Raw genomic sequence first — 23,548 nt, forward strand, 5'->3', positions numbered from 1 at the left:
TTTTAAAAAAATCCAATTTTTTTTTAATTAATTTACAATTTATGTATTTTTTTAATTCAGTAAGTGCTTAATAGGTCACGACCCTGGATGATGGGTTAAGAAGATGGATGGAGTTCAATAATAGATCTCAGGTTTCTCAGGTAGGTCGGTCCCTGATCTCAGTGTGATCATCACACTTGTTACAAACAGGCACCAACAGCACAAGAACAACAAGTTTCTTCAAAACAAATTTGATGAGAATCAACAACTGGCAGAAGCACACATGAGGACAGCACAGGTATCTCAGCTAACTGTTAGCCAGCTAGAGAGCCAGGAGCTAACACTGGATGTATATAACATGATGAAAACTTTATCAGAGTGAATCAAGAATCAGGTGAGACTGTTTTTATGCTCTGTCACCAAACTGTACTCCTAAATGCAGAGACAGGTGAACTATACACTGTTAGCTGATCTGAGGCCAGTTGATTGTGGTCGCTCTTATTATCAGATTTTTTGTTAATCTGTTTTTTATTTAAATGTTTGTTTTAAGGATCATGATCACATAAATATATATGCATAAAGATGCATAACCAGTGCACAGTCAGCAGCATTTATCAGTCATAATTCACACAGATGTTTTTCATACTGTATGCTATCCCCGACCCCAACCAGGGCTGTGATGTGATAACAGAACTCTTCTCTGTTGATGATCAGCCTTTTCTTTTTTCAACATCTGTATTTCCATCGTCAGACAGCAGCTCTGCTCATTCTGTATTTATTGATCATGTTTGATCCACAACTTCAAATAAATTATAAAAACAAAATAATTGTGTCATAATTCTGAGCTGCAGTGGTGGAAACTACACATGTGCAGGTACTGAAGAAACTGAGATCATCACATCTGTGTTTAATGTTTGTTACGATTTTCTCTGATTTTGTTACTAAACTAAAACAAAGAACAATATGACTCAATGAAATGTGTCCAACTTACATGATACAGTCAGTGTGATGATGTCACTGCAGACTGAAAGACTCATGGTGCAGCAGCTGTATTCTCCACTGTCAGACTCAGTAGCTCTGCTGATTCTGTATTCAGATGTTCGAGGTCTGATTAATGTGGCTTCTGTCCATACAAACAGCGACTGACTTCCTTCACATCTGACAGTGACTGTCTCACTGCTGTGTATCTGAGGCCAGGATGGTTCGAGGATCACGGTGGGCTTATTGGGAACTGTTCACATAAACACATCAAGTTAGAGATTGATGGAAGCATAAAGTCATTTTGAAGCTGAACTGATTTTTATTGCTGCTGTTAAGAGTCAAAAGATTTACTGCATCCTGGTGACATTTGGACTTGAAAATAATAAGATGTGTTTTTATGAAACAAATTAAAGCAGTTAATTAATATTCTGAGTAAAACCACAGAGTGACTGCACAGATCTGAACTGTCAGTATGACCTTGTTACTTCCTGTGTGTTTAAAAAAAACATTAAAACAAGAAAAAATCTGATAGAAATTCACATTTGTAATCAGACAAATTGAAACTGCAGGATTTAACCATTAATAAACTGATTTAAATCTTAAATAAAACGATGCACAAACAGAGAGACAGGGTGCGATTTAAAACAGTGCATGAAAATATCAGAGCAAAATTATTCATATTTGATAAATATGAAGAAAGGAAAATGAACCATTTCTCACCTTCAGCATTAACGTAGAAGAGAGAACCGAGCACTAAAGTAAAGATTAAACACAATCAGGATCAAACTGACAGAAAATCAAAATCAAAATGAACAAAAGTGTTTTTTAAAGATAAGTTTTCACATGACACAGTTACTGCTCATCAAAATATTTCTGTGCATAAAACACTATTAATATATGAACTTGTACACAAGAATGAGTCAAGTGCAACAAGCAGCGATGTATCCAACACGATACTCCAGACTAAACTGAACCAAGGAACCAGCCAACATTTGTCTGTAACTATCATAAACATCACAAATATGCTTTGTTCAAACTCTCACATAAACACTTCAAACCAGTGATACACTCTAATTCTCACACATGAGAAACACTTTCATTAATCAGTGCCATTCAAACAATGTCACAAATGTACTTACACAATAACCCCGTCATGCAGAGCAAAGAGTGCCCCATCCTCACATCCAGCCCTGCTGCACTCTGATCCTCAGCTGATCTCAAACACTTTGACTTTACATCAATAATAAAAAGAGAAGCTGCATTTAATACAGATAAGACCAGAGTGTTTCTTCTGACTGTGGCCTCTCTGTGCTTCCTTTCCTTTTATACAAACCTCAAACAGCTCCTGTAGCTTTGACCACAGCAGTTGTGTGACGTGTTCACATTTCCTGTCCACTGCAAACATGCAGGCTTGCTTCTTGTGTTTGCTTCTTACCTTCTGTTGTTTCAGGTCAGGTGACATATTTACCAGGCCATAGTCATGTTTTATTATTATTTATTTTTATTCTTTTATGTGATGTGTGCAGTGTGCTGTGGATCATCATAAAGCTGCGATATTTTATCTCGAGTCATCTTATCAGCAAATGTTTCTGAACATCCACAGACTTTTATTGTGCCATACATGAATGCTGTCTTCCCAAAATGTGTTGTTCTCAGTTTCTGGCCACCACACTCACTCACTCTCCAGGATTATGCACAGACAATGATCTCCAAATATTTATTTGGTTTCATCTGCTTCCAATATCATATCAAATATCACTCATACGAAGGTGCCAGTGTTCACATTTTGAACAGACAAGTATGGTTTGAAAGAGGAGTGAAAGAGGCCGTCTCTACTGTGAATGACCATCATTAACCAGAGGTGGTGCCTTATGGCGTCAGCTGTCAGCCAACTACAATCCTGTTTTGAGATCTCTTCCCAGGCACATCAACCCCCACTAGTATCTTTCTTCAAGTGACCTCAATACATCACATGATGGGGTGAGGCAACCTCTCACAGCATTCTCACCCAAAATCTCCGGTGATAATTTCTGAATAAGCCAGAAGTTTTTTTGTTTTTTTAGTGGAACTAAACTCACATTTACCGCTTGGAAAGTCTGAGCAGACACACATACTGTGAGTTAACAATCCAAGATGGCAGCACTGAACCTAAAACGACAGTCAAACTGTAAACTTTTATTTGTGCTGCCACTCTTTTGTATTTTTGAATCACTAAATAAGCCAAACACAGAGCACTGATTAGCTTTGATTCATGAATGTGTTTTTTAAGTCCAAAAACTTATAGGTCTATAATGACCCACACCTTTTTTCACAGCTTGGCTCATGTGATGACTCACGTCATTAATTGTGAGTCTTTGACCAACTTAAAGTAAAACCCTCACTGAGGTTGTCTGTGAAGGTTCTCAGTCATCCAGGTCATCGTAGTCAAAGGAGCTTGCAGAGAAAAGCGTCTGGACTTCTTTAAGTTGCTTGAAGACGTTTCACCTCTCATCCGAGAAGCTTCTTCAGTTCTAAGGTCAAATGGTGGAGAGTCCCAGATATAAACCTAGTGGGAGTGACCCCCCACAGAGGGACAAAAGGACCCCCTGATGATCCTCTAATCGCCTGAGCCAAGGGTTACTCCCACTAGGTTTATATCTGGGACTCTCCACCATTTGACCTTAGAACTGAAGAAGCTTCTCGGATGAGAGGTGAAACGTCTTCAAGCAACTTAAAGAAGTCCAGACGCTTTTCTCTGCAAGCTCCTTTGACTAGGGATGGGTATCGAAAACCGGTTCTTGTTGAGAACCGGTTCCCACTGTTTCAATTCCTTGGAATCGTTTGCCACTTTTAAAAACGATTCCCTTATCGATTCCAGACGCCCCGAATGACGTCATCACGTTGAGTAGCGTCTTTTACCCAGTAGGAAACACGGCGCCTGAGCGGCACAAACGCTCAAAAGTTTGGTTACACTTTATGAAAAAGGATGACAACAGGGCAACGTGCAATACTTGCAAAGTAGCGATTTCATCAAAGGGAGGGAACACTACGAATATGCAAAAGCATTTGCTCAAAAAACACGCGATTGCTTTCAACGAATGTCGTGTTTTTGATCCGCTCCGGACTAGCGAAGCTCAACCCAGTAGCAGCGGTAGCGTTTCCACGTCCTCTCCCGTTAATACTGCAGGTAACTAATCAATTAGCATTGCATATTATGTTAGCGCGATTTACCTTATTACAAAACCTGCTATTACTGTGCGTTGCATTTAGATAACCATGATGAGAGAGACAGAGTCTGGCTGGCTCAGATTCTGGCAGTTCTCACTGCAGTCTACCGTTAGCGTCTCCTTTCAGGCCAGGATAGACGAATGTCACCGAGCAGTGACTAAGTTTGTGGTCAAAGGTTTGCACCCATTTGCCACAGCAGATGCCCCCGATTTCACTTTGGTAAGTGAATGTGTTTAATTGTAGGCAGGACATTACTGGATATTCTTGTGTAATTGCTACAGAATAATTTATGTTAAACTTTGTTATTGCTACAGGAGAATATTTATTTTATTATTTTACATATACATTTTTTTTCCTGGGGACCCTGTGACACCCCATTGAAGAGCTGTAGGCTGTGGATCTCTTAAGATCTCACTGTTGGGTTTGTAAGGCCATGTTACTCCTAAATTTCTATCTTGTTCAAAGAGAAGATATAAAACAAAGTTCTAAGCTAATCGACTTTAGTGTTCTCCTTTTAAAAAAAAAAAGAATCGATAAGAGAATCGAATCGTTAAACAGAATCGAAAATGGAATCGGAATCATTAAAATCTTATCAATACCCATCCCTACCTTTGACCCTCACTGAGGTTAAAATACCTGAGACTCTCTACTGTTTGCTTTTAGAAATGAAAAAAGCCTCTTAGATGAGAGGTGACACGTCTTCAAGAAAGCTAAAGAAGTTTAGTCACTTTCCTTCCAAACTTCTTAGACCACCATGAGCTGGATGACTGTGGTTCATACTGTTGCCTCACAGGAAGAAAGTTGTTGGTTTGAATCCACCAGCTGGGCTGTTTGTGTGAAGTTTGCATCTTCTCCCTCTACCTATCTGACTTCTCCCCAGAGTCCAAAGTCATATATTATTATGTTAACTGGTGATTCAGGTGATTGCCTGCAGGTGTGAATGTGAACATGAATGGTTGTCTGTCTCTCCATAACCTGTCTAGTTGGACCTCATCTGTCACACTATGAAAGCTACTATAGGCTCCGCCCACATTAGACTCCAAAAGGACAACACAGCAGTGAAAGCTTTAAGGTGTGGTAACTTTGCAATTGGGTAGTCCCCTCCATATGAGCATAAGGTGTACCTCAGTTTCTCACTTCTCATTCTCAATATACAGTCTATAATATTAGTAATAGTTAAAGCCTGCAAACACAGCATCTATCCTTATTCTGTCAAACACTTTCTTACAAAGATAACCTTTGATTAAGGTTTGTTGCAGTATCATCTACACACACTCACAAACATGTTGATATCGAAGTGTTTTAGATTGTTTAACAGCAGGTGTGTTTTTCCTTCCCTCCACTTTTCTGTGGGTAAGGTAAAATACATTAAGATGTTACTTCATGTTTTTATGTTATTTGCAGTTTATATGTAAACATAAGTGCAAAAGTTTCAGTACATATCAATATGTCATGAGGCTTGAAGACAGGAAGTCTCTGTGATACTGCAGAGTCCAGCAGACAGTTTGGAGTCAAACACTGACGTCATCATCACAGGTGTAGGAACCATTTCTGTAACAGCAGCCAAACAGACACATTAGTATCAGTAGGTTTAGATGATTTACTGGCTCCTCTGCTGGTTACAAAGCTGTGATTATACTTTGGAGTTTTGTGTTATACTGTGAGGAACTGGCCTGTTTGGAAGTTGCAGTAAGAAGAAAAACATGTCTGTATATGATGTTGTGGACAGAGAGAGTGATGGATGATTTTATTTATCTCAGAGATAAATGAACATTTACAGCACGTCCATGCAGAGACTCTTAAAGACATGAGCGTGAGAAACAAGCTTTTCACCGTTTCTCTTGATGCCCACATGCTTTATTTATCCTTTAGTCCAGCATGTGTCATCACCACAATAAAGCTACTTTTAACCTGCTTTCACACATTGTCATACCTGCACATTTCCACTCTGCTGTGTTGAAATTAAAGAAGACAAACGTTAGACTTCAGGCTGAAACCACAGGCTGCATTTCCTCTTTTCTTGGAGGCCCAGACAGAAATTTTGTGGTATCAGATTTTCAGCAGATAAAAATAAACCAACAACAGTCTTTTACACACATGCAGTCATCACAGTCTGCTCAGAGAAACAAAGGGGGGTCAGAAAAGAATTAAAGGGTGACCTGAACCACTAGACTCACATGTCATATGTACTCTTGTCTACACGCTGAGGCATCTGTCAATTAATATTAATCTGAAACATCATCACCCTCCTTTTTTCTTCTTTGTGTGTGTGTTTGTATTTAGATTTGTGAAGTTGTGCCCTTAATCTTCATAACATCAAAATCAATAATCAAAAACACCAGCAAAGTGCATCATGATGAGACCCAGAATCAAAACATTACAGCAAAGCTGAATACACTAGTGTATATAACACCCAGCAGTGTGGTAAATTGTGCTGAGAGAGTATCTGCACCCCATAAGACCAAGAAGCCAAGAGCACCAGCATGCTGTGTGAGAAACATGCATGAAAGTCAGAACACCTCTGTCAGTGCATTCACGTGGCTAGTGGGTCCTCTCTGTGGCTGACTGGCTGTTAACCCAGTGAGTGAGAGTTTCTCCCACTGCATCGGGCCGTATCCTTCTGCTGCACTAAAGGACAGTTTTGCAGCCATGTAGCTCTGCTCATGTCACGTGCAGCCTTCCCACATCACATAATTTCTGGGCATGACTGTGGAGTCCAACAGAGCCTCCATGTCCCTCACCCTGAATTGACAGCAGGCCTTCGGGGTGTGCCTAGACCCATTTGGGCTTCACTCGTGGGGTCAGCTCCTGAGGCTGAGGGCTCTACAGTCTACAGCTCTTATATCAGTCATTGGGCGTCTCTGACATAAATATGCTGGAGCTGCAAGCTGTCATCCTGGCACTCAAGCAGTTTCTGTCGTGACTGTTAGGGTACCATGTTATCATCAAGACAGAAAGCATGGTCACAGTAGCCTACATCAACAGGTAAGGGGGCCGAGGGTCTCCCCTCCTCTGCATGATAGCTACAGTACCAGACTGTGGCAGTGGGATCACCCCGTTCTACTCACTGAAAGCAGTTTATGTGCCAGGACCATTGAACGTGACAGTGGACATTACAATATGTTGAGGGGGAGCCCGATCCAAGAGGAGTGGAGACTCCATCCAGAGGTGGTCCACCAGATCTGGAGTCGCTTCAGAGGGGCAGAAGTTTTTTTCCCCCAGAGAATCGACACATTGCCATCTGTTCTTCTCCCTGCAGACAACTTGGTGCACTCCTCACCACAGGCTCTTCTCTGTGCCTTCCCTCCATACCCCTCCTCCAGTTATTCCTTCACCAGGTCCAGACCGAGGAGTTGATCCTGGTGACCCCTCTTTGGCCACACATGCTAGTTTTCAGTTATCCTGCCAGTCATGACCAGGACACCCCCGGAGCTCCCTGTTCTGAGGGACCTCCTGTTCCAGGTGAGGGGGTCACTGTTCCATCTTTTCCCAGTAGGGCTCAGGGTGACAGCCTGTACCCTGAGAGGGAGAGGCTCCATGCCTGGCCTGATCTAAAAGTGAGAATGCTGCAGGAGTTTTGTGTGCCATCCACCAGGACTGCCTACTGCTTTCTTCGGGGGCTGTTTGCCTCCTGGTGTGCGGCCTGTGTGACCCCATCTGAATTTCATCTGTCCAAGTCAGTGGAGTTATGAATATTCCTCACAGGGGACCTGCACAAGGAGGCAGCTGGGAGCCAGGTTGCCCTGTGCCATCTCTGTGCTTTGGCACAGAACTTCTTACTTATCCGGCCGTTCAGGAAGTCAGACCAGCCGTTTGTGAGCTTCCACTATGGAATTCTGGTCAGACCCTTGTCTAAGTCTCGATTGTCCCACAGGGTTGTGGAGGCCATTCAGCAGGCGTATGCCTCTTCGGATGTTCCCCTCCCTTCCAGAGTGCGGACCCACTGTGTCACAATATTAAAAATTTTAATCACTTTCAGCCAATAATCAATATACATATATTTTTTTATTAAAATTATTAACCTATCACAGAGAGAGCTATGTGTGCATGCAGCTAAATTTGTCCACCACTACAAACAGTCACGTGTTAGAGAGCACAGCTCATGCAGTGAAATCCTTGTGTGCTGTCCATGGTGCTGAAATTATATCAGTTTAATGAATTTAATATCACTACTTATTAGTCGTGTGCAATACTGCAAGATTTGGTATCAATCTAATACCAAGTAAAGACCAGGCCTATATCGCTGATACTGATACCAGTACCAATACTTTTCAATAATTACCATCATCAGTGTTGCTAATTCTGAATGAATTTTCATGACCTTTAAGACAGCCAGGTTGCTTCTTAGATGAAACTGCAGCAGTGCGTACAGGAAAGAAACAGAGAGTAAAGTATCGAGTTCATTACACTCGTAAGGAAAAAGAACGTGTTGGTTGACCAGGAGGACTGGGAGACCATGACAGATACAATAAATTATAAATGGATTATGTCTCCCTCTATTGGCCACCAGCTGTAAACACAGTCCAGTGATTGTACTTGGAAGCTGTGTTCAGAGTCTGACATGAGAAATATGGGAGAGGAACTATATCTGTATGTCCACACTGACACTTACCCTTATTTACCATGGGCCCACCAGCGGAGAATGCGCTTTAGAAAAGAAGAGAAGCTGAGATTTACAGGGATATTTGGTGTATTACGGTACAATCACAATAGTGTAAGCATAGTTTGATTTCCAAAAATGATAACACTTCGCCCAGTCATTAAGAATTTTCTTAATACTGTTTGTTTAAAGAAAAATTTAACATATTTAAATGATGCCTTCTCTGTGCGATTGGTGAAATAAAAAATGTGATATAGGCTTTTAGGCAAGAAGTGCAAAACAAAAAATAACTTAAAAACCTCTGGAATTAAAAAATGGTACAGAAAGAAGGCCTTATCTGTATAAGAAAAATTACCTGTACCGCGATGGTACGAGGGAAATTTCTTTTGCAGTTCGTCTGAAAAGCTGCACTTGCGCTTTGGCATCTTTTAAAGATCATTTGTTCCATCTGTGAGGCAGAACAACCACTCACAAAGCAGCAGCTCGGCGTGTGACATCACACATATGACCCATATTTGTGATGTCACACCTGTAGGCCTATAGAAAAACCCGGACATTTTCATCAGTCTCGAAAATCCCCTCGGACAGAACGTGAAAAGAGGACATGTCCGGGGAAAAGAGGACGGTTGGTTACCCTAGATCACACGCTATCGCTGTCTTAACACAGAAAAGTCAACTCCGGCTGGTTTTACCAGGGTGACTCGCACTACTGTATCTCTCGACCAGTTGGGCTCGAGAGAAACGGTTACTGAAAGATGAGAAGAAAAACATTACGAAACTTTACGGTGCATCATTAGAATGCACGGTCCAATCACAGGTAAGTAATGATGACACGTGGAGCACTTGGCTCTCCACAATAGAGAGAGATTTGCAATATAAAAAGAAGGATATACAAAAAATTGAGTGGGCTAGGCTCAAATACTTTTTTGTACTAGTATAGTTCATATTTAAAGTTGATGTTGTATTACATTTCATTTATGTTAAATCTGTTTCCACTTCACTATAAATCTGAAAAAACAGAGTCTGTTTTTTCCCCACTGTTGTTCCACTGTCATACGAATACAATAAAGTATAACGACTGCCAGGTATTGAAAGCTGAGGATTTTCTGGGGGAAAAAAGGGCAAAAGCTGTCACTTACAGTATGATTTCTGACACTTTTACAGCCAAGATTATGATACCTGGTAAAGGGTCTTTTAAAGGACCTTTGAACAATGATATCTGCTGTTTTCTGTCTGTACCGTTCGGCACTGTATTTTTGTCTGATATTTTTCTAAAGGAGAGTTTTCATCAGTTCTCACAGTGTGGTATTTTTCCTAGTACAGGTAGATCATATAAAATGTGCAGTCCACACAGAGAACAAGTGCAGTGCTACAGGGGCACACCTGACACTTTTGTATCCCTTCAACTATACTTTATATTTATATCTGACAATATCAGCATGTAGCTGTCAAGAGAACAACACTGTGCTGTTATTGTCTGCATTTCTTGTTGCCTGTTTGCTAAAACAAGTCATTTACTTTTTCTCTTCAACCACAGGCTGCTTTTCTTATTTTCTGGGGGCTCAGGCGGAAATCATGAGTCATTTTCAGCAGATAAATAAATAGGATATAACAGACAGTTAGAAAAGACATTTTTATCCACATATAAGCATCACGGGTCACTCAGAAGAACAAAGTCGTTTTGTCGTGATATTATTTGATTATTTTTAAAAGCACCACAATTATTTTACACACATCAAACTGTAAACAGCATAAAAGACACAAACATCACCTACAGAAAACAATTTGATCACACACAAAATGTTCTCTGTCATGGCCTCAGTGATGACATGAATAACATTGTAAAATCTGAACATTGACAATAAGTTTTTGTGCATCACAATTTGGAAACATGTATATTAACATAATTCTTATTATTTATTGTTACTTATATGAAAAATATGCAATAAACATCTCCATACAGCAAGCTTTTGTTAAATTCCCCAATTCTTTGATCTTTGCGCTGAAGGAAGAACAACACTCGGTGTATAAATGCTCAATCAACAATCTCTTTAATCGATACAATTCTCTTTATTCCATACAACACTTTGAGCATTACAAACGGCCAGACGGAGATGTGGACAGGAGGGTGTCTGGCAAAATCTCGAAGTGTCTGACCGTTTCTCACACTCTTGTAGCTTCAGCCTCCCTCTAAACTAAGCATTTACATTTTTTCTCTCTCTCAGTAAGTGTAAGTTATGACCTTGGCTTCCTGTGCAGTATGTTTTGTTCTTTCTAATCAGACAAATAAGGCTATGATTCTCTGCAAACAGCATTTCTTATAAATCAGCACTATAATGCATCATAAGACAGTGTAATATTTCATTCCTGTTTTTTCTCAGAACAAATAATCAACTAATTTTATTACATGTACATGGGGATTTTCACAGTTCAGCATCAATCATCAAAATCTGCTGGGGCAGTCCCAACAGCACACAGAGGTCAACAACCTTTGTCTTCTCAAAACTAGGCGCCTGCTAATGTCTCTCTATCTGCTGTCTCCCTTTCTCGTGTCCTTGCTGCCCATTTCTTCGCACACTGTGTTCTCCTTTCTGTCGCCTCTGCTTCTCACATACACCTCTGACTTATTCTCCCAATTCTGTGTGTCTGCTCTATGTGTGAGTGTTTAGCAGCTTGACCTATGGCCTACTTAAATGAATAACGAATATAATGCTTTACTATCGTTAATACAACTAAATCCCTAATACTAAAATAATCTATTCTTACACTTTAAAGATAACATGTAAAATTCAGCAGGAAGTGAGTGAACATCTTATAGAAATAAAACAAAGAGACTGAAACAAACTCACAGAACCAAATCATGAAATTGTATCTTGACGGAAACAATGTCCCACACCATCCACCCTCCACTTATTACAACAGAAATAAACACAATAGGATTTTAATACAAAGATGAACCTTATAATCAGTCTTCCAGTGTTGATATTAAACCAAGAGCATGTCATTGCTTACACTGACGTTGTTGACGTTGTTCGTGAGTCTTGAGTTTTGTTGAAATAATCTTTTTATGGACCTGAAACAAAATCAGAACAAATACGAGTTTGAAAGTGAAAAACAAAGAAATAATGTTGCCAAAGATGTGATGATGCTTTCTGACACGTTCATGCTTTAATCACACAGAACTGATCTCATCTATTTTATTCAGACATCACAACAGCAGCAGAACACAACTAAAGCCAATCGTATAAAAAGTGATTCAGCTCATCAGCTCCACAAACTTTAACAATGATGTCACACATTTAACTGCACATGTAATCTGATTACTAATGATTCAGTGTGTGTAGAGTTCACATTTGTACCTGAGGCTGATTCAGGATTCACATTATTGTAGTCAGAGCTCTCCTCTGTGCCATCATGTCTGCCTGTTGTGATGATGGATTATTGTGTTTAATAACATGGAGACTGTCTTCCTCTAAAATTACACAAGTTACAAAAACATTCGACCAATTATTACATTTCATGTTTCTTGTACTCACTCCTTTTATCAAGACCTTCAAGCTGAAATCCAGATGTGACGTTGTTGTATTCATCTGCTGAAATAATGAAGTTTGATCAGTCAGAATAAATATTTACATTTCTTACAGCTCTGCTATTATCAAAGTTTATACTGTTTGTACCACTTCCAGTGTTTCCAGAGCCTCTGATTGATTCATAGACTGAAAGATCACCTACAAGTCATTGAAAATAAGAAAGAAGGAAGAAAAATATTATTTCTTTTTGTTTTTGTCACTGTTTGCTGGAAAACTGAGTGTTGAAAACTGTATTAAAGAGAAAAGTAATAATTTCTGGTCTCACCATGAAGAAGAGAGGAGTAAACCTGAGTTTCATTCTGGTTGGATGCTTGTTGTGAAGCAGAGCTTTGATTGGTGCTCTGAGACTGAGTGAGACTGAAACAAAAAAATGTAAGTTTAATGAGGAATAATTCAAAGTTAGCTTCATTTAAAGTTATATAAATGAAACTAAACTGCTGCACCAACCTGTTACAACAGGGTTCTGTAAAAAGCACAAAGATTATTACATCAGTTTGTTTAAAAGTGTCACAGCATTAAAAAAAATATTTTTCTTGTAAATTTTCAAACAGAAAGTCTCTCACCCTTTATCTGTTTATAGCAACACATCAGCAGCAGCACGACAATAATTCCACTAACAAGTCCGATGATGAACGGAACGATAAATGAACTTCTTTCACATCCAAAACCTGAAACTAGAAAATGTCAGATTTTGGATCTGAAGTCTTAATATAAAGAAACAAAAACTGATGTTTACATTGAGATTTTCTGTTTCCTGTCAGAAACTGTCAGCATGACTCTGCTCTGTGGTTTCATGTTGTGACTCCTGTTCTACACTACTTGCAGTCTTACTTGTAGAATTGTTACAGAACTAATTGTGAATTTATGTTGATTTGGAGATTTGCTGAAAATGATTGTTTCACATTCACAATCCCACCTAGTCTCCCCTCCTTGGATCACATTCCTGACACTGATTCTCTAGACTCCACATTTTACATGACTATTCATATTCAACCATTTCCAATAAGAACATTATTACAATGCCAAAGAGGTTACCATGAGATATAATGCTGTTTGACCTTCATAGTAATCCTCAATCATCAATCTATTCAATATTGTTGCTGAATCCAAACTCACCAGTTGTGTTAATCTGAATTTCTTGGCTGTCCTCTGTGTAGTAAACTGGGTTTCCTCTTCCTCCTCTGCACCTGTGGAGTTCTTCCTGTGAGACACTGATTTGTCCATTTGATGTGGGGACAACATCCACTGTGGTATTATCTCTGTACCAGTAGTATTTCCATCCAGATGATGATGATGGGTTCACAGAGCAGGTCAGGGTCACACTGCCCCCTACTGGAACAGCTGTGTTATCAACTCTCAGTTTGGCCTTTGGTTTATCTGCAGTTCAGTTTAGAAAAAGAACAAAAGTCAATGACTGAATCGTGTACATACGGATGTTCACTGTTCATAGACACAAACTACATCTTTCTTGGCTGCTACCTCAAAGCAGATTGTGCGCTGTCAGTCCTGTGTGCTGCATGTGACTGAATCAAAACCGTTTAAATAACTAGATGTAAATGGTGAACATCAACAAATCTTGGTGATCTTGAAGAGATACAAATTGTACAATCGTTTTGATCGAAGCTGTGAAAGTTTTATATTTTCTTTGCTGTATTTAAAAAGTACTTGAAGATTGATTAATAAGCTGGTCCGTCTTTAGGACCTGGGAGTTTAAAGGGATCAATCTCAATCAGCCTCCTGCTAAAGGTGAGTGGCAGTGACTCAGAGTTATGAGACTGTTAATCATAGAAACAGTACCACTATTTTTGGTGGTATGTCTGTGTGTGTTTATTTATTTGATCAGATGATAGTTCAGAATTACTTTTATTCTTTTTATAGAAATTGTAGATCAATTGTTATTTGTTTGAATATATTATTTATTTATCCTGTTTATATCATTATTGTCCTCAGGTGATGGAGCAGCAGGTCAGCATTGGCGTCTCTATACCAGCTGAAAGTTCGTGACACAAAGTGGTGACAAACTGTCTACAATGAGGCTACTATCAGCTGCAGCTCTTTGTCTGACTAACAATGTAACATGCTTTGTAGACCATTGAATCCATCCTGTGCTGACCATTATGACATTTGTCAAATGGAGATCACACAACAAACATGACTTACTTGATGCTGACAATGTGAAGGCTTCACTCCACTCTGTTGAAGAATATGAGTCATCTCTGCGTCGACTCTTACACATGTAGTCTCCACTGCTGGACTCAGAAACTCTGAATGTCACATCATTATTGTGTGTCCACTGTGTGGGTGTCCTGGGTCGTCTCCATTCATACTCCCACTCAGTGGTTTCACCTCCTTCCTGCACCTCACATGTCAGAGTGATCGTCTCACCTCTGAATATCTGAGGCCAGTTGGGTTGTTGTTTTACAACAACTTTATTGGAAACTGTTCACACATATTAACAGTTGAGATACAAACAGAAACATGAAATCAACACAGAAAACTTCACATTGTATTTTTGATAATCATGAGTGAATGTATATTTCAAACTAAATGACTGAACTCACAGGTTATCTCAATGGTGACTTCATCACTTATATCAGTGTAGTAAACTGGGTTTCCTCTTGTTCCTCTGCAGCGGTAGATTCCTCCTTCAGATACTCTGATATCTCTGTTTTGTTGACCTCTGATTTGAACTTCATAGGTTCTTTGGGTTCGTCTGAACCACTCATATTTCCATCCATCAGAGCTCTGCACAGAGCAGGTCAGTGTCACACTGCCCCCTACTGGTATGATTGTTGTTCCTGCTGTCAGTGTGGCCCTGGGTTTATCTGATGTTATGAAAAAGGAGGAAAATTATATAAATATGCAGATGATTCATTAAAATTGCATAAAAACAATCAATCATACCTAAAACAGATCTGAAGATTTTCAGTTAGTGACTCTGGGTAAATGGATATGGCCCTGGGTCTATATGCTGTTATGAAAAATCAGGTAAGAAAATATACACCTGATACAATGTAAATGTAAAATATCCTAAATTTTAAAAGATTTCTTCAAGTCACTCAAATTCCAACAAAACAAAATCTACACAAATATTTTCTTTATATTGTTTTTTCTTTCCTCTCAGTTTAAGACATTTCAAATTTTCTCTGATTTCTGTCTCAACATGGTAACAGAGCTGCAGTATAATGAAGGGAATGAGACACAGCAGGAGAGCACAGCTGGGAGTAATAGACTATGTGCACATTAGCATATGCTACTTCCGGTGGGGAAACTCCTGTAGGGCGCTTCGTTTCCGGTGTTATATTCGCTCCTTGTTTACTGCCGCTTTTTCCAAAACAAGTCAACCAAATTGATGAATCGAGGTGAGATTTACATTTCTCGAGATGTCTTGGGCATTTACGGAATATATATGTAGATGCTGTTCATAGACCTGTCGATATTTTTCCCCCGCGCCTCAGAGCAGAACAGAGAAAGGATTTAAATTCTATATTTCTCAGTATTTGTAAACAGCGGTCCCTCGTTTATCGCGGGTGTTATGTTCTAAAAATAACCAGCGATAGGTGAAATCAAGTAGCCAATTTTATTTTTTTGATGGTGGTAAACGTTTCGTCGACATTGTTGTGTTTGTTGGGGAAAAAGCAGTGTGACTGCACTTCAGAGTCACACTGCTAGCCATCGATGCAGCGATTGTGTACTGTGCAGCAGAGACGGCACAGAGGAGATCGTCTGCAGCGATCAGGACGCAGGACACAATGTGATGTAAAAAAAAACCGTGCAAACTTGCACTAACAAATCTGCTAAACAGCGAGTTGAAAGGTGAACCGCGTCATAGCGAAGGACCACTGTGATTTTGAAGGTAAGTCACAACATACCCTTCATAAATACTAATGTATAGAAACCCTTACCAGCAATCATTCATTTTTTGTGTGGCTTTTTTCACGGTTTGTTAACATGCTGTGTAGGTGTGTGCTTGACTAGCTGATATCGACATAACAGGGAAACATCTGGTTTGACTATTCTTCACCTGTAGTTTGAATGCTGAACATTTGCCTGTTTAAATCATGAGACCAGTCACTATACAGAGATGTGCTTCTGAATGTGGACGATGTGTCTTCTGCTGCAGTGATGCAGTTCTGCTTGTGTTGAGTGATGTAAACAACTGATTGATCTAAACGCTTAAACGTCAAAATTGATCATTAGATTTTTTTATGACACACAGTGGTGAGTGTTCCCACCTTCTGCTCTTTGTAACTTAACGCGATCTTTCAGTTTTTGAGTTCTGGACATGATTTTGGAGGATGTCTTCACAGTAGCGATTGACCACAAAGTAAAGCTACCAGAAATGTACAACCCCAGATCCTGTCTCAAACCAGGAAGTTATCATTTTCTCGTGCACAGGGTCTATTAGGGGGACGAGACAAGGGAAACAAAACTAGAAACACTGACATGAGACGCAGACCTTCAAAGTAAAACAGGAAACACACCGACTGAACTCTAGACATGTAAACTTAACAGAGACTGAGACAGAACATAGAGACCTGAAACGTGGGACAGAAATGCACAGAGTAAACACAACATGAACACATAAAACAAAACCTAAGAACTAAAACCGTAACAGCCATAACTGATCCTAGGGTAATAATAATAATAACTACAATAATCAAAACAGCAAAGGACTCAGAACATAAAACATATTATAAAATACCAAAACACACGAGACTCAAAATGCTGAACCGTGACAACTGGAGCATCAGGGGCCAAATCACAAAACACGTTTATGAACGACTGAGCCACACATTTAATTTCTGACTGATTAACATATTATCATTAAAAATAAAAAACAATATTATCAAATATTATAACCCAATTATTGTTTATTATTTTTTAACTTTATAACACTTTATATATTCAGAAATAACTTGGCAGGTTGGGGCCGTAAATCACTTTGTAACATAAGTTTTTGTCATAATATTATCCCCCTCTGATCTCCAAACTTTGGGGAATCCATGTTGTTTTATTTCTTATGACATTTTTAAACTCACCAGTTTCCTGAATGATGACTGGATCACTTTCTACTGTGAGTAAATTTGTCCCTTTTATACGTCCTCTGCAGGCGTAGATGCCGCCTTTAGAGGTCACAAGTTCTCCCTTTGATTCACCAGCTACTTTGGTCTTCTGGTTAGAGTAAACACTGGGTTCTCTGAACCAGTCATATTCAAAGTCAGCAGAGTTCTTCACATCACAGGTCAGTGTGATGTGAAGAACAGCAAAACTCAGTGAGATAATCTGCACTACACACACTGTTGATGTTTTCAGATCAGATAAACATGAAAAGAAAATCCACATGTATGAAGCCACAGCTCTTCAGTAAATATACAGTTTGTATCGTGGGTGTGTGCTTGAGTGCTCACACAGTTAACATGGTTATATTAACATTTTAACCAATAAATCAATGAAATGTTTGGTTCATGATACAAAATATAACACAGAGGACGTCATTTAGAGCAACACAAGAAGAAGAAAACAGTTTCTCACCTTCAGTGTTTCCATGTCTGACTGTACTGAGCACTAAAATAATGAATGAAACATCATCAGACATTATACAACTGACAAAATCACAATAAATATTTTTTTAAAATCTTCACATGGCACAGTTATTACTCATCACCAAATTTATGTGTTTCTATTAGCTGTGAAACAGGCTGGAAACATGAAAAAAAATCTAGTCTGCTGTGTTGAAGCTGTCAGGTAAACAGGTTAAAGCAGTCATACACTGTAATTGTCACTAGTGAGAAACATTTTCCTTCATCACTGCCATTCAAACAGTAAAGGTGTGTATTGTACTCACAGAATAATCCCAGCAAACAGAGCAAAGAGTGCCCCATCCTCACGTCCAGCCCTGCACGCTGATCTGCATCTAATCTCAAAGGTTTCGACTTTGCCTTGATAAAGAGAAGCTGCACTTAATGTAGATAAGACCAGAGTTTATATTCAGCTCCTTCTTCTATCGCCTCTCTGTGCTTCCTTCCTTTTACACCAACCTCAAACAGCTCCTGTAGCTTTGACCACAGCAGTTGTGTGACGTGTTCACATTTCCTGTCCACTGCAAACATTTAAGTTTCTTTCCTGTTTAGTGTTCCTACCTTTCTCTGTGATATACAAAGGTGCTCTGTTGCTTAGTTACTGACACACTTTGCAGGTCATAGTTTTATCTTTGTTGTCGTGTCCTGCCTCCACGCTTCAGTATCACAACTACAGACTCACTGATCTGTCTGACTGAATGTGAACAAATTTATCTTTGTCTCCTCTGACAGAAGAATATCCGACCAACATTCATCAAGTTTCTTTTCATCCTCTTTAACAAAGTTTGTTGCTTGGCTTTTTCTGCTCACGTTAAAGAACCTGATGTCTACAGACACACATGCAGTGCACAGATTAACCAGCGGGGATCAGCAACTCATGCAGAGCCCTCAGCTGAGACATCCAACATGGCTGACATCAGTCAACGAGCCTTCAACGATTTCTCAAAGATATTTTTACCAGTTTTCTAAAAGATTTGTGAACATTGTGAAAGGAAACTCAAAGTTTAATGTGTTAAAAAGAAACTTTAATGTTTTTATTTGAAGATAAACTGAGAAACAAATTGTACAAAAATGCCAGATGCAGCTAAAAAAAGATTTTTTCCACCTCATGTGAAAAATATTTATTTTTTAGAAGGTTCAAAAAAACACACCAGCTTTTAAAAAGTTTTCATTTCATTTATGATTCAGGCTTTAGAGGGTTAATATCTGAGCTTCTAATAAACAAATAAACAGAGGTCTGATATCAGGACTGTAATAAAATAATTATTCAATTTTTGCCTTTATTTTCATTGATGTTTCCACAGTCTGTCACAGCTCCACAGCTCTTCCTTGTCAGTGGGATGTGTTAGTTATCTTCCTCACCTGCTCCAGTCAGCTCAGGTTGGCACATTTGTTCTCCATCCTCAAATAGCTGCACATAAAAGGACCGACTGTTCATCCACTCACTGAGTTACAGCACACTGAGGAAACTAGCCTGACTGCAGAGAATCACCCTTGTAGTTTATCCACTTAATCCAGTCTTCTTCTGTCTCTGATCTTCTCCAGTGTTCAACCTGCAAACCTTCAGTTGTGCAAACACACACCTGCTGTGCAAACACACACCTGCCTGTTCACTCTCTACTCATCTGAGCTCTGTGTGATTACATTTAGAGAAAGTTGGCCCTGTTTTAGCATCTTGTTTTAGATTTTAGATTCTTATGGTTTTCTTTTTCAGATAATAATAATAAATATTAACTATTAACAGTAAATTAGCAATCAAGGCAATTTACACACCGAGGTGTTATTTATAGTAAAATGAAGATCAGTAAATATTTTCTCATGTTTTAAGGAGTGTGAAAACAACAAACCAGAACGTGTAAAACTCTGAGCTCTGTATTCTGCCTGTTTAACGTCTCACAGTCTCCTCATCATCTGTCTGTGCTGTCAGAGCTAAAGCATGTGATCTGGAAGGCAGCTCATATTTAGCTTCAATTGTTCTTCCTCATTTTAGTTCTGCAGGCTGATGGAAATAATGAAGTCACTGTAACGTTTAAGTGCAGAGATGGTGCAGATAAGCCTGCAGCTATGAGGTCACCAACAGTTACAGAAATATCCACACAGTATTTTCCACAGTGTGTGGAAAAGAAAAGTTTTCTTAAAGTGCAAACACTGAACAAAAACATGAAGAAGTTTAATTTTTTTTTCAGTTATTAGCTTTGAATAAATTAACTTTGGTGAAAATAATAGTTTGATTTGAAAAATGATGAAGACGTTTATAAAATAATCTCTTACTTTAGCGAGACATGATTTTATAAAGATAAATGAATATTTGATTGTCATTACTGTTATTCCAGTACAGGCACATCATATAAACATGTGTCATGCACACAGAGGTCAAAGTGAAATTTCCACTGTGCTCCTTGTTAACTCTTTGCTGTGAGCTGATAACATAAAACTAAACATCAGCTACACTGAAGACTTGAGGCTGAAACCACAGGCTGCATTTCCTCTGTTCATGGTGACCCAACCAGAAACCATGAGGCCTGTCAGTGGATAAAAATAAGCCTGTGGCAGAAAAGATGGTGACCACCAACAGTCTTTCACACACATGTAGGCCAGTCAGAAGAGTAAAGACGTTATTCTTTGCAGTTTGATCTTGTGATACTGTTTGATATTAATTCTTGAATAAAACATAATCAATGCATTTCTTTGCAGATCTGAATTTATTTAAAATTTCTTTCAGTTTTTTAAAAGTTTGACATCCATCATAAATATACAACATTTTCCATTTGCAAAAACTTCAAGAGATTTATTCAAAAACACAAACACAGGTCAAAAATAACCTGCACTGGTGCTCAACAGCTTTAAATGTTATCAAATCTTTAACTGAGGTTGTTGAGTTTGACTGTACGCTGTGTATTCAGACACATGATGGCAGTGCTGAGAAGTAAAACAGAAAGACTGCAACAGCAGCACAATAATCACACACTCAGAGTAAATGCATAAAACAACAACAACAAAAAAACACTTTTAAGTGTGATTCAGTCAGTCAATTTATTTCAAACACTTTAATGAACTGAATTATTGCTGATCAGGTAAAATAAAAATACAGTAATAACAGTAAGTTATGAAGAGCTGTAAGAAGCTCACTTCTTTTTCATTAGTAGCTGAGAACCAGCATAAAGTTGTATTACTGCCACCTACACAGCTGTGATGGTAACAGCAGACTCCAAACACTGTTCGTCTTTCAGACTCAGAGTCTGTGCAGAATTTCTCTCACACCACCATTTATTAACCCTGCAATAAAACCTCTAAACTTTCTGCTTCTGCATCCTAATTCACAGATTTAATTAAATCAGGGAACACAGGACTGCATGACATTTTATTAGAAACTAAAATGACATAAAGTCAACAAATTAGTTACAAATGGTAACAGGACAAAATGAAAAGTCACCAGTGTAGTTGTAGTTGCTCTCCCACTTTATAGGACAAAGACATGATTGATAGTGAAGAGGGAAACCCATCTACAGCACAGCTGAGCTATTAGAGTACGGTGACCACTTGTTGACTTGTAAAAGACTATATGACATTTTTTATTTCACCATTCATTAACTGCACAGAGATGTTATTGTTTAAATATGTTTTCTTCATGTAAACAGTATTATAAAGGTTCTTCATGACTGGCGCAAGTGTCCTCTTTTTTGGAAATCAAATTATGGTCACCCTGTATTAGAGGATATGATCAGCACTGTTTATCACCGTCATGCTGATTTTGCAGAAAAATGCAAACCAGGCTCAACCCAGCTGGTTAAGTTTACACCTGACTGACCTGTGCCTCCTCCTCACTGTGACTAAACAATCAGACTCTGCAGGGTCAGACAGATGTTTTGTTGCTGTCTTGTTCTTGGTTGAACCTGTCTGGATTTTTAGCTCTGATGTTTGTGTCGTATTAATGAATTATAATACTGCTACTTCTCTGAGTCGTGCTGACAGTGATTGATGCAGAGCTTTAATTCTCGGTGATGTTCTGTCTCCATGCAATCTGTCATATGAGATTTAGCCCATGTACAAGTTATCTTTTCATTTAACTATCAGCACATAGAGAGATGATCTGATTAGTTTGTGGATAATTTCATACAGGAAACAAAAATCAAAAATAAATATAAAATGTTCAAATGTAAAAAGATTTTATTTCTACCTTCTAACTAAAAGATGCAAAAAATGATCAGAAACACAAAAATATACATGAAATACATTCAAATGTATTCACTGCCTATGATATAATTCGTATTTATATAATGTAAACAAACACAGTTAAAGTATTTGTTGGTGCCCATATCAGTATTTACACTGCAAACACTGACTGTAAATTGTGCTGTCAGATACTAAACATCACATATTTCTCACTGCTGTTGGAACATGTTAGATACAGTCAATGTTTATTACAATTTTTTTTTATAAAAGTAACCGAAGATAAAGAGCATGAATATTGAATATGAATACACCTCCATTTGGTTTATACTGAATTATATGATATTATGATGTAATATTGTAACTGCACATAAAGCTGAGCATGTCTGATATTTGGGCAGCAGAGGAGCAAGAGTGGCTTCATCAAAAGCTTCTTCTTGGCTTTGCTGCTACAGCTCTCCTCACTGACCTGTAAGACAAGCACAAAGAGACAAAGTGATTTCCAACATGTAAAGATATTATGAGCTGAAGACATTTAATAATGTGAAGAATAAATCAGCCTGCATGGCAGCAGAATTACTGAGAGAGCTTCCTGATGTGACTTCAGAATAAACTGCTGCATCAGCTGCAGGACTTGATGTTCCTGTGAATGAAGAGAAGATGATTGAAAACAATAATATCATTAACCAGGAGGAAACTGGATGTCTCCACTAATGTAAAGAGTAAGATAGATTTTATAATCCAAGTAATGAATACTTGTGAAGACCTAAATATAAATATTAAAATAAACAGATTTACATTGTAAGAGCAGATAAACATGTTGAACAATATTCAGTGGAGATGATGGCAGACTTTGCTCACCTTTGTTTTTCTTGGCTTTTTCTTTTTTGGGCTGTTTGACCTCAGCATACATCAGACTGTCCTCTAAAAGAGACGTCAGAGCTCAGCACACATTTGTTCAGCACAGATATGATGACAAGAACATTACAGAGTAAAAACATGAGAGAAACTATTTAGTTTGGGGACATATAGATGGACAATACCATACTGTACAATAACAATATCATTCTGTATATGAAGCAGACAAACTTACACTAAACTCTGAACGGCCCTCGATGTGTATAAGATTCAGTCTGCTGATGTGTAGTGGTCGTATGTAGTAGCTAAGCTTGGTCAGTGAATAACTAAACTCCATGTTGACCTATAATTACCTGCAATCAGGCACGTGCAGAGGGGGGGGGCTAGAGGGGCTTGAGCACCCGCCCCTTTCCTGATGGGTGCCCAAAGTGCCCTTTTGTTGAGGTAACCTTTTAAAAAAAAATTATTATTACTTTTTATGTGTGTGTGCGTGCGGAGTCCTGTCTGTGCCCCTCAAAAATAATATTTAACTATTAATCACAGTTTTGCTAAATAAAAGGATCTGGCTTGCATCAGTCACA

General features: G+C 38.7%; 1 protein-coding gene across 1 annotated transcript in view; it reads right to left on the reverse strand.

Annotated features, from left to right (window-relative positions):
- The window catches only part of LOC146674660 (titin-like), a 414,653-nt gene that overhangs the window by 342,241 nt on the left and 48,864 nt on the right, over window positions 1-23,548 (reverse strand). Inside the window, 5 exon segments of the mRNA XM_085401111.1 lie at window positions 971-1,210; window positions 1,681-1,713; window positions 14,518-14,796; window positions 14,919-15,182; window positions 17,400-17,657. Coding sequence (XP_085257237.1) covers window positions 971-1,210; window positions 1,681-1,713; window positions 14,518-14,796; window positions 14,919-15,182; window positions 17,400-17,657 — 1,074 coding nt within the window.

The sequence above is a fragment of the Rhamphochromis longiceps genome, linkage group LG3, assembly GCF_057381845.1.
Source record: "Rhamphochromis longiceps isolate RC_006_pf linkage group LG3, R_longiceps_female_GT1.1, whole genome shotgun sequence".
In the NCBI taxonomy this organism is placed as follows: Eukaryota; Metazoa; Chordata; class Actinopteri; order Cichliformes; family Cichlidae; genus Rhamphochromis; species Rhamphochromis longiceps.